The sequence below is a fragment of the Littorina saxatilis genome, linkage group LG10 (genome assembly GCF_037325665.1).
Source record: "Littorina saxatilis isolate snail1 linkage group LG10, US_GU_Lsax_2.0, whole genome shotgun sequence".
Classification (NCBI taxonomy): domain Eukaryota; kingdom Metazoa; phylum Mollusca; class Gastropoda; order Littorinimorpha; family Littorinidae; genus Littorina; species Littorina saxatilis.
In genome coordinates this window covers 1,833,566-1,846,065 of record NC_090254.1, presented here as the reverse complement: position 1 = coordinate 1,846,065, position 12,500 = coordinate 1,833,566, and the positions used below count along the sequence as shown (strand labels likewise).

At 47.5% G+C, this 12,500-nt stretch overlaps 1 protein-coding gene across 9 annotated transcripts in view; it reads left to right on the top strand.

Moving 5' to 3' along the window:
- Positions 1-12,500, top strand: part of LOC138977932 (serine-rich adhesin for platelets-like) — a 166,630-nt gene that overhangs the window by 82,660 nt on the left and 71,470 nt on the right. For 2 of the 9 annotated variants that reach the window (XM_070350537.1, XM_070350533.1), the window contains exons 1-2: positions 4,120-4,411; positions 8,184-8,748. The exons of 1 other annotated variant lie outside the window; for it this stretch is intronic. In XM_070350537.1, coding sequence (XP_070206638.1) covers positions 8,685-8,748 — 64 coding nt within the window. In that variant the 5' untranslated portion in view covers positions 4,120-4,411; positions 8,184-8,684. Of the gene's footprint in view, positions 1-4,118; positions 4,412-8,183; positions 8,749-12,500 lie in introns of those variants that run through there. 6 more of the 9 variants (XM_070350542.1, XM_070350541.1, XM_070350540.1 and 3 more) reach the window with 5 other exon arrangements.

The window sequence follows — 12,500 nt, the reverse complement described above, 5'->3', positions numbered from 1 at the left end:
TGTATGGTCACAGGGACTGTCAAGGCTATCATCACCTGGCAGTGACGCCTGTCATATGACAGGTAGCACTATATGGTCACAGGGACTGCTGAAGCCATCATCACCTGGCAGTGAAGATTTTTATAGCGGCGCCTGGCGCGTCGTACAGATGGCCGTAAAGCGTTGACTGTGAGGTCGTAAAGCTGTCTGTGGTCTGTCTCGGTCACTCTGTACTCTGTCTCGGTCAGTGCACGGTCACTCGGTCAGCCTGGCCGGCCTTTCAGTGTGGGAGGTGAACCGGGTGCACTGTTTCTAACGCATGCTCTGAATCAAGTCGCCCCGCTGGGAGCGGTCCAAGAGTTTGAGATAGACTTGTTTAAAACACATATTAGCATGAATATAATTATAATGACAACAAAAGAGACGAGGAAATTGCCTGAAGGAAAGATGTAGGACTGAGAATGAAGGAGCAACAACACAGTGATTGCTGTTTGTTCGTCTGCCGTCAAGATGAAGGCATTGGACAAAGAACCAACAAGGAGACGACAGAGGACTTCAAACAAAATTACAAATTAGATGCGCATGGGCTCTAAATTTCTTAAATTTCTTTTATACATGACTTATGTAATAGCATGATTTTTATGCGTGGAAACCAAGCAGACAAGCATGCAAACACACTAATATTCATACCTCCCCTGATTAAATAGGTACTTATTTGTGTAGACCTTAACAATAACGCCGTATCATTTAGTGTACTTGTAATAGGTTCCTTTGTAATCAAAAAGACTGACCTCCAATTGTGTCCTATATTTTGTGGTTCCTATTTCCGTGGTGACGGTGGTGGGGGCGTGGAGTGATGGCGGACATTAACACTCACACAGCGTGCAGCGTAAAGGTCACTGAGATCAGACAGTAATTGTACCGTGTGTGTGTGTGTGTGTGTGTGTGTGTGTGTGTGTGTGTGTGTGTGTGTGTGTGTGTGTGTGTGTGTGTGTGTTAGAGAACGTAAACAAAGGATATTCTACAGCTCTAGATTATCTTGTGTGTTGAAATGATTATGATGGCTGATGTGACCCGTGCCAGAGTTACATTTAGATCTGACATTTGGCGTGTAATACAGCACATCCCTGCTTTGTCTACACTTCATAACATCCCGCAGCTGCTTTTATTGCCCATCTACCCCACCCCCACCCCTCCCCCACACACCACACCAGTTCTATTCAGTCTTGCCCAGGGCCAGGGAGCAACAGATGTGATTTTGTTCACTCCACCCCCCCGATGTAACAACCCACGCGGAACCCACACACGCGCACTCAAACGTACACACACACGCACACACACACACACACACACACACCAATACCTATCCCGACAGAACTAAAGGAACTCGATTTCCTTTCGTATTTCAGCTCCCTCCTCCGCTGCGCTTTTATCCCCTATATCCCCACTCCCTTCCTCTCGGCCCCTCTCCCCCCCCCCCCTCACCCACCACCTCCCACTGTATGGTAGACACACGGAGAGAGCGATCAGTGGAGAGAGCGTGAGAGTGCTGGGGGAAACAAAAGACTGTGCCAGACTTATGAACATTTCCTGCCACTCTGTCTGCCTTTCTTTTTCTGTGTGTTCTGGCACTAACTGCTTCCGTGTGTGTGTGTGTGTGTGTGTGTGTGTGTCTGTGTATGTGTGTCTGTGTGTGTGTGTGTCTGTGTGTGTGTGTCTGTGTGTGTCTATGTATGTGTCTGTCTGTGTGTGTGTGTGTGTGTGTGTGTGTGTGTATGTGTGTGTCTGTGTGTGTGTCTGTGTGTGTGTGTGTATGTGTGTGTCTGTGTGTGTCTGTGTGTGTCTGTGTGTGTGTGTGTGTGTATGTGTGTGTGAGTGTGTGTGTGTCGGTATGTGTGTGTGTGTGTGTGTGTCTGTGCCGTGTGTCTGTGCAGTGTGTGTGTGTGTCTGTGTGTGCAGGAGGAACATGAATGAATAAGCTGTAAACATCTTTGCTACTACAATGTACTACGAGTACTTCTAAGTAACTCCCACCTCCATGTAATTTCTATGGTGTGTGTTTGCATCCGAGAACACCACAAAATACCAACAACACGTTTTCACGACTTCAAGATCAATCAGAAATTTCAAAGCCTTCATGTCGTCTGATGTGACGTGTTCAATATTTGCTTCAAACCTGTAAAAAACAAAAGTGGTGACTCACGATCCACTAAAACACGTTACGTGTTTGTCGCCTCGTGGCTTGAATTAATGAATCGATGAACATTGAGTTCATCAGCCTCGTCTTGGTTTTAACGCCGCAGTGTTCGATTGAGCAAAGAGAGCGCCTGGAAATGACAACTAGGGGGGGGGGGGGGGGGGGGCACAAAGTTGTGCGGAGACAAGTGGAAAGGACGGGAGAGAGGCGGAAGGGGGTTGGAATGGAAAGGAATTAGTAAGGGGGAGAGGGGGGGGGGGGGGCGAGATGGTGTGCTGGTGGAATGACCTGAATGATGAGCCCGAAACCTGTCTTTATTTGATAAAGAATATGTTTGTACAAATAGCAGAAGAAATAGTAACAGCGGCAGCAACAACAAGAACAACGCATTCACAATCATCAACAGTTGGAAGAAGAAGAAGAAGAAGAAGAAGAAGAAGAAGAAGAACGGAATAACAACAACAACAACTACAACAACAACAACAACAACAACAACAACAACAACAACAACAACAACAACAGACGAGAGGAACAAGACCGAAATGAAGGAAAGATGTTTCAACCTCGAGCAACGACAGACACTTCCACCTCAGAAACTATGATCATATTAATTTTGTTGCGCATCGTGAGGAGTTCCTGCACACGTCTTCCGCTCTGACAGAAACTGACGAACCCTGGCAGGAATTGTGACGTGTCAAAATGAGATGTCATGTGATGCAGGATACAGTGTTGATTCGCACTTCCTGCACAGACTGGGTCTGTTGCACCGAGATTAGGCTTGCTGACACACACTGTGCAGTTGCACGTGAAAACGAGAGCTAGATTACGTCAAGCTCCGCGAGATGATGACGATATGTGATGGTGTGGAGGAAACAACCTGCACGAGCCACTGCACGAGCCACTGCACGAGCCACTTCACGAGCCACTGCACGAGCCACTTCACGAGCCACTGCACAATGATTAGGCGCACTGCCCCGCGCTGAAAGCCAAAACTCAGCCAAGCGAAAAACAAACTGTTGTTAATCTTTTGCGAATCTGTAGACAGGTGCCGGAATGATCACATTGACAGTCTATGACATTTGGCAAAACAATGATACTGACTTGCGTTTCTAGGTTTGCATTGTGTTGTAATTTGTGTACATCAACAATGAAGAAACAATCAAGTCATCCGGCCAGTTTGGGACAATAGTCAAAGCCACACCAGATTGCCTGAGATGTTAAAGTTTTGTGAATGAAGTCACCGTCTGCATGTGTTTCCATGTTCTGTCAAATCGCAGACAAAGACTGACATGCACTTGTCGGAGCATGGTATTCGTATTATGTGAACTGACTGTACTACCGGCATGTGTCTGTTTGGTCCTTGCAAGCACTGGCACAAGACATCAACGTCTAGTTTCTATCTATCTATCTATCTATCAATCGAGCTATCTAGCTATCTGGCTAAGAAGAAACAATAGGAAGGAAGGATGTAAGAATCAAAGACAAGACCGAAGGAAGGATGGTAAGAAGAATTACAAAGCAGACAGACAGAGGCGGCACAGACGGAGGCACAGACAGAGGCACAGACAGAGGCACATACAGGTTGCTAGCACAACGGGGACATTTCAGTAGATCACTAATGATTTCAACGCCCATCAACATTCTCAGTAAACGCCCCCCCCCCCTTTTTTTTGTATCGGCACAACGCCCTAAGTTCACAGTTCCCAGTGAAGTTCAACACCAGTGTAATACGGGGCTTGCAGCACACAGGTACATCTGTATGTCGAGTGCCGCCGAGAGAAAAACACATCCACATTCCTTCACCACATCGCTCAGCCCGCTCCACACACAACGATAAAAGAGCAACTACCACCCCTCCCTATCCCTCCATCCCCCCACCCCCTCCCCCACAGCCCTTGATTTTTGGCAGCGGGCTTTCTATTCACAGAACTCACAGACTTTCAGTCGGAGATTGGCAGCTCCAGGAGGCAACACAAGTTTCGTGGCACTGGAAGAGAAAGAGCTCAGAGAGTGCAAGCAGGGATTCCAGTCCTGCCAGGAATATTTCGATCTTTCATCATTACCTGTGTGATAAAAACGGCGTGGTTCTCAGTTCTTGGCCAATGACCCGTGAGTTGTGATCTATCTGCAAGATCCGTCTGATCGTCTACAGCGTGTGGTTAGGTAGCAACACGGATAGGCGATCTGTCAGGGTGGCCAAGCGCTGGCAACACGGATAAGTTTCTTGGCGGGAAGGTGAATGTTGCGAGTAGTTTCAAAGACGACAGAGAACTCAAGCATGTCTGCGTTTTTTGGGTTGAAGCAAGTTTGTGGGTTAGGTGTTGTTGTTGTGGTTTTTGTGCTAGGTGATGTCAGCTGTATCGAGTTGTCGCGCGCGATGTTTGATTGACGCATCCGTCTGAGCGTAATATAATTTAGCAACAATGTCCTTCAAGCGAAGTTGGTCTTTTCTTTTCTTCAGTGCCAAAGGGCAAACTGTTGTATGAGGTTGTAGGAGTGGTTGGCGCTTTTGCACTCTGACAATGGCGCTTCTGGCCGAGATTTAACATGGATAAGAATTACACTCTTCCAGCGAAGCGTGTCGTGTCTTGAGCAGGGTTCTCAGGGCCATGAGATGTTGTGGTTGTTGTGCAACATGGTGTGTGAGGTTGTGGCGATGTTTGGCACCTTATCTTCCGACAACGGTGGTCTGTGGGGAAGGTGATTGTGGGCAGTAGATACACTGGCCCGGTCAAAGGTGATTGTGGGCAGTAGATACACTGGCCCGGTCAAAGGTGATTGTGGGCAGTAGATACACTGGCCCGGTGAAAGTGATTGTGGGCAGTAGATACACTGGCACGGTCAAAGGTGATTGTGGGCAGTAGATACACTGGCCCGGTGTGATTGTGGGCAGTAGATACATTGGCCCGGTCAAGGTGATTGTGGGCAGTAGATACACTGGCCCGGTCAAGGTGATTGTGGACAGTAGATACACTGGCCCGGTCAAGGTGATTGTGGGCAGTAGATACACTGGCACGGTCAAAGGTGATTGTGGGCAGTAGATACACTGGCCCGGTCAAAGTGATTGTGGGCAGTAGATACACTGGCCCGGTCAAAGGTGATTGTGGGCAGTAGATACACTGGCCCGGTCAAAGTGATTGTGGGCAGTAGATACACTGGCCCGGTCAAAGGTGATTGTGGGCAGTAGATACACTGGCCCGGTCAAAGTGATTGTGGGCAGTAGATACACTGGCCCGGTCAAGGTGATTGTGGGCAGTAGATACACTGGCCCGGTCAAGTGATTGTGGGCAGTAGATACACTGGCCTGGTCAAGGTGATTGTGGGCAGTAGATACACTGGCCCGGTCAAGATGATTGTGGGCAGTAGATACATTGGCCCGGTCAAAGGTGATTGTGGGCAGTAGATACACTGGCCCGGTGAAAGTGATTATGGACAGTAGATACACTGGCCCGATGAAAGTGATTGTGGGCAGTAGATACACTGGCCCGGTCAAAGGTGATTGTGGGCAGTAGATACACTGGCACGGTGAAAGTGATTGTGGGCAGTAGATACACTGGCACGGTCAAAGGTGATTGTGGGCAGTAGATACACTGGCACGGTCAAAGGTGATTGTGGGCAGTAGATACACTGGCCCGGTCAAGGTGATTGTGGGCAGTAGATACACTGGCCCGGTGAAAGTGATTGTGGGCAGTAGATACACTGGCCCGGTCAAAGTGATTGTGGGCAGTAGATACACTGGCCCGGTCAAAGGTGATTGTGGGCAGTAGATACACTGGCCCGGTCAAAGGTGATTGTGGGCAGTAGATACACTGGCCCGGTCAAAGGTGATTGTGGGCAGTAGATACACTGGCCCGGTCAAAGGTGATTGTGGGCAGTAGATACACTGGCCCGGTCAAAGGTGATTGTGGGCAGTAGATACACTGGCCCGGTCAAAGGTGATTGTGGGCAGTAGATACACTGGCCCGGTGTGAAGGTGATTGTGGGCAGTAGATACACTGGCCCGGTGTGAAGGTGATTGTGGGCAGTAGATACACTGGCCCGGTGTGAAGGTGATTGTGGGCAGTAGATACACTGGCCCGGTGAAGGTGATTGTGGGCAGTAGATACACTGGCCCGGCGTGAAGGTGATTGTGGACAGTAGATACACTGGCCCGGTCAAGGTGATTGTGGGCAGTAGATACACTGGCCCGGCGTGAAGGTGATTGTGGGCAGTAGATACACTGGCCCGGTGAAAGCCGCCATACAGTGGTTGGTACCTGTCATGTTAGGCCCCTCCGATGAGAGGAAACCATCTCTTGTCTCTTTTGTCTATTAGCTTGACCTAAATGCACCTGCAATGACAGGCCACCTGCAATGACAGGCCACCTGCAATATTGGGACACTTTTAACTGGTCCCAAGGATGTCAGTCCTTTCATCACAAGCACCACTGTATCTTCAGTGTAACGCGGTCAAGTTGTTGTGGTCGTGGTGCCAGGTGATGATGTGATAGGTAGTGAGATGTGATATCAAGCTGTGCCAGTCGTGTCCATTTTGCTGTTCTGATCTTGCCTGGATGAGAAATTCACGATAAGTGCACTCTTCCAGCAAAGTCTTTCTTTCTTCTGAGCAGTGTAGCAGACTCTGCGTGTCAAGCTGTCAGTTGTTGTGGTCGTGGTGCACGGCGATGATGATGATGATAGTGTATCAAGCTGTCGTGGTGGTTGGCGGTGGCGGAGTGTGTGTTTGTAATCTGGGGGGCGTTGTGAGAAGAATGTTGTGACGGCTTGCCTCATCTGCACTCACCCCTCCTCTTTGCCTCACAGCGGCGGGCGGGGGGGGGGGGGGGGGGGGGGGAGCTTCCATTCATCCGGCCTGGCACTCTGTGTCTTGAAAGAAGTAGAACAGGAGGCAGTGTTTTGGAGTTCACGTTCTTCTCCGAGTTTAGCGGATACTGTATGGCAGCTCGCTTTCCCCAGGGAGAAAGCAGCCCGAATTTCTGTGAGGTTACCCTCATGGACTATATAAAATCTTATCCTTATCCTTATTCTTGCTTTAAAGTAGGCTACACAGTCGGGTTTCTCCCCGATAATTCCACCAAGGCTTTTCAACATTGTGTAAAAAGAAGGTTAGATCGTGACAACATGGGAATGGGGCATCGCGAGTCAATTTTCATTGATACACAAATGGCACAACGTATTGGACAAGATTATTGAGCTTAAAAACAACGAATGCTACATTTGAGCAAGATGTACAACAGGAAATAAGCAAGATTGTTTTTATATAAAGAAAAAAAGATAATTTTGAGCCAGGTTGGTCACAGCCTTTTTATGACGCTAAACGACAGCTTACAGACTAATTCAGATGACAGGAAATGACGTAAAGCAGTGACACTTTCCGAACTAATTCTCCTACTGCCCAATTCCTGTACGCGTGTATAGTTGCTTGTACACACCTCAGAAAGCGAAATAACTCTCAGCAGGTTCTAATGACGGTCATTTTGTTCCCCCCCTAAACGTCCCATCCATCTGTGTCAGCGTTGGTGTGATACTAGCGCGGGCCGTGAGTCGGGTCGTGTGTCTGAATAATGAGTTTCGGTACAGGGACGTCCCAATTTCACCGTCTGCACTCTGTGTCTGTGAAATTCTCTACCGTTGTTTCTGATGAAACGGGAAAACTAATGATACCGTGAAATTGTACACGGAAATTGAATAATGTCAGGGCTTCTGTTTCTGACTGTGTAGGTGTATTAGAGGTTGCATTTTGAAGATAAAATCCCCAATGGCTTTGTTCAAGTCTTGGTTTTGTTTTGCTGGACAGAAAAGTGTCAAGTTGAGGTGCGACTGTTGTTGAGGTTGTTGCAAGTTGTGGCCTCATCAGTTGACACGCATGGCACGTGTTGCTAGGGAGGAGACGTCGTGGTCATGTTTCTTGTGAAGTAAAGGGGAATATATATAGCTAAAGTCATTTCGCAATGAGTGTTCAGTATCATTCCTAAGTACTTACAATGTATCTATGGTGAATATTTTAGCAGCTGTAAGGAAGTCCAAGTCATTCAGCTAGGACTCTCCTTTCAGTCCCAAGCTGCTGAACGAAACAAAGAAGGGGCAGGACTGGAAACAAAGAAACAAACACACCAGAGGTGAACTAACCCAGCGTGATGCTAAGCTGAACTTTCCTGGACGTCTATCTTTCAAGACTGACTGTGCCCTGGCAAGGACAGAGCCACGGTGCAGCACAGTTCCAAGCGACTCAGCAAGAATCCCATCAACATCTGCCAGGCAACGTACCACTAGCTGCTGATCAGACAGTTCAGCCTTGTTGTTTTTCTTCGTCTGTACTTTTGTCCTCTACAAAAAAAGTGCTGCCTCGGAACAAGCAGATACTCCCCAGACTCAGACAGCAGTGGTGCAGGCTGTGTTGTGTGTCAGTGATGTGGTTGTAGTGTCGCTGGTGGTGTTAGTAGTTGTGGTGGTGGTGTGATGTGGCCGTGGCGGTGGCGACACTGGACGTCGTCATACAGCAAGCTGACATGGCGACGTCTGCTGACTCTCCGGAGTACGCCAGGCAGCGCAGAAAGTGGGCCCTGTGGCGGGGTAAGATATATACGGGTAGATGTGTCGTCAATACAGGTAGAGTAATATGTCGTTATTACGGGTATATAATTATGTGTCGTCATTTTATGTATATGTGGCGTCATTACGGGTAGATATGCTGTCATTGCGGGTAGATGTGTTGTCATAACGGAGAGGTAGATCTATGTGTCGTCATTACGAGTAGTTGTGGCGTCATTATTGGTAGACGTGTCGTCATTACGGGTAGCTAGATGTGTCGTCATTATGGGTAGAACTGGGTACTGGGTAGACGAGAGTTGTGTTGGTACAACATAATTATATGTAGTGCATGCTGGGTACAGGTACCACTGTGACGGATTATAATTGTACGGCTAGATCTCTTGACATCACGGGTTCATCGTGAGGTGATGGGTGGACGGGAAAGCCAGGGTAGGTCATAACGGGTACATCGTGAGGTGATGGGTGGACGGGTGAGTCAGGGTGGGTGATAACGGGTACATCGTGAGGTGCTGGGTGGACGGGTGAGTCAGGGTGGGTGATAACGGGTACATCGTGAGGTGATGGGTGGACGGGTGAGTCAGGGTGGGTGATAACGGGTACATCGTGAGGTGATGGGTGGACGGGTGAGTCAGGGTAGGTCATAACGGGTTCATCGTGAGGTGCTGGGTGGACGGGTGAGTCAGGGTGGGTGATAACGGGTACATCGTGAGGTGATGGGTGGACGGGTGAGTCAGGGTGGGTGATAACGGGTACATCGTGAGGTGCTGGGTGGACGGGTGAGTCAGGGTGGGTGATAACGGGTACATCGTGAGGTGCTGGGTGGACGGGTGAGTCAGGGTGGGTGATAACGGGTTCATCGTGAGGTGATGGGTGGACGGGTGAGCCAGGGTAGGTCATAACGGGTACATCGTGAGGTGCTAGGTGGACGGGTGAGTCAGGGTGGGTGATAACGGGTACATCGTGAGGTGCTAGGTGGACGGGTGAGTCAGGCCGTACTCGGGTCATAACGAGCAGACCAATCGTCAACACGGATAGATCAGTGCACACATTGGAAAAGAGCGACCATGATTTGCTTTCTTCCAAGAGTCCAGTACCCGTAGGAAAGTAAACAGAGACATCAATCAAGCTGGCTACGTCTTAGCGGCGGGTGCGAGATTAGATCAGCTGACGCTGACCAGCTGGTTCACTGGACAAAGGATGTATACCACCTTGTACACAAGTCACATAGATAGCGGAGAGGACGGAGCCGTAACGTTTAACCAACAGTTAGACAATGTGAAAGGTGGCTACATTAGTACATGACTATTTGATAGTGAGTAGATTGCTGCACAAAGCAAGGCTCTTTGAAGTTATAAGTCGGTCTATCACGGCTGTAATCCACTTACTGACCATGTGTGTGAAAGGCGTTTAGAAAGGAAATAACAATTCCATGTTACTAGTTAACAGATGGACATACGTGCAGGTAGACGTGCGCACGTCTTCACACAGACAGACAGACAGACAGACAGGCAGACACATACACACAGTCATAGACACAAACAGACACATACACACAGACACATGCACAGGTACAGACACAGACAGACACACACACAAAGACACACAGACAGACAGACACACAGACAGACACACAGACACTCACACACAGACACTCACACATTACCCCCAGCACACACAGACCCCACAAAACCCTTTCTATCTTTCACGTGCAGGCAGCCTCAGTTATAAAACTCGCCATGTTCTAGACACTTCTATCCTTAGCGGATTATGACTTTATTCACTTATTCTGCAGAAAAGACAAATGCTGGAGAAAAACCGTTCTTTTCTGCAGCATTTCTGCATAATGTCATCTTTCGCCGAAGCAGCGGGTTTTTTTCTGCAGCAAAACATTTTACTGCAGTAAAATTGAAATCAAGAATGCTGCAGTAAAATGGTGATGTTGTTTTACTGCAGAAAACCTGTTTACATTTTTTCTGCAGCATTTCGTACTGGGTCTTGGCGGATTATGACGTTATTCTGGAGAAAAACCGTCTTTTCTGCAGCATTTCTGCATAATGTCATCTTTCGCCGAAGCAACGTTTTTTTACTGCAGTAAAACAGTTTTTCTGAAGCATAATGTTTACTTGGTTTTCTGCAGCATTATTGCGATTAACTTTTTCTTCAGAATAGTCTGTGACAGTTTTTCTGGAGAAAAACGAACGACCTTGTAAAGTAGCGTTTGTATTCGTCGCCCCCTGGGATAGTATAATAGTTTGTTCCGCAGTGTACCAATCAGAAGGCGTGTAGCATAAGGGCATTATATATTCAACTTCACAATGGCGGCCAAACGTGAACAAAATCGAACACAAAGTGGACTACTGCGTTCGTCTGGGAAAATGTGACAATGTTGCTGACAGGTGCCATTGTTTAATTTGAAACTTTGAACTTCCGGCGGAAAGGAAGTCAGACAGACAAAATACATTCGTGTCACGCACAACTATTGGTAATTCTGGATGAGTCCATCTCTCGACAGAGGGGGGCTCGCGTGCTCCAACATTATAATGAGCCAGTACAAAATGCTGCAGAAAAAGTGTAAACAGGTTTTCTGCAGTAAAACAACATCACCATTTTACTGCAGCATTCTTGATTTCAATTTTACTGCAGTAAAACTGTTTTACTGCAGAAAAAAACGTTGCTCTCGCGAAAGATGACATTATGCAGAAATGCTGCAGAAACAAACAGTTTTTCTCCAGCATTTCTGTTTTTCTGCAGAATAACTGAATAAAGTCATAATCCGCTAAGGATACACTTCAGTTTAGCCAGAAAGTTGAGATGGCGATTAAAGTTGGCAAGCGCTCAAAGAGCTGCCCGGTATCTGTATGTGGAGCGGCGATAAAAGCGAGCAACCCGGTGTAGGATCCGGTCCGGTCCCCCCTCTGAAGTAGTCCCCCGGGGGACCAATTCGTGACAAAAACTGCTCTATAATGGTCCCCCCTTAGACATCCAGCCTCGTTTTTCTTAGGCATTCAAGCCATTTTCAATCTATATCCTCGTCCGGTATTATGTAGTGCACAGACAGCAATCTCTTTGTTTGACTATATTTTGCAGAAAAAAAATAGATCTGATTTATAATGCCGTTCAAAAGAAAAATCACATGAAATAAAATGAATAATAAATAAATACTGATAAGAAGAAATGAAACCAGTCTCTGATTCTTTCCTTTCTTTTCTCTGAAATTGCTGGTAACATTACTAACATTGTAACAAGAAAAACGAGGCTGGATGTCTAAGGGGGGACTATTATAGAGCAGTTTTTGCCACGAATTGGTCCCCCGGGGGACTACTTCGGAGGGGGGACCGGACCGGATCCTACACCGGGCAATGAATGGGAATTCTTCTCGGATCCGAGGATTTCCGAGAAAGCTGCACATTTCAGAGAGAAAAAAAAATCCTCTTCCGAGACAAAATCGAGGAAGAAAAATCGAAAAAGACTATCTGCCTTGAATGACCAATGTCATCCTTAACACAGTCCCTTCAATTCAGTGAGATTCCGCCCGCGTGAGTCACTTGAAAACGTAAATACATGTTTTCTATTTGGTCAGTTTTTTGCTATGTAAAATTCATGAAACCTACTCCCAGAATGCGCAAGATTGCACAGATTTTATTTGACATTTTCCGATATTTTTCTTTAAACCAATTCGCCCCCTTGAAGATGCTGTGGATAGAGGGGGCCCGGGTAGCTCAGCTGTATGTGCAGACTCACAGACGGTTTATTATGTCCTATCCCCGTGTCAC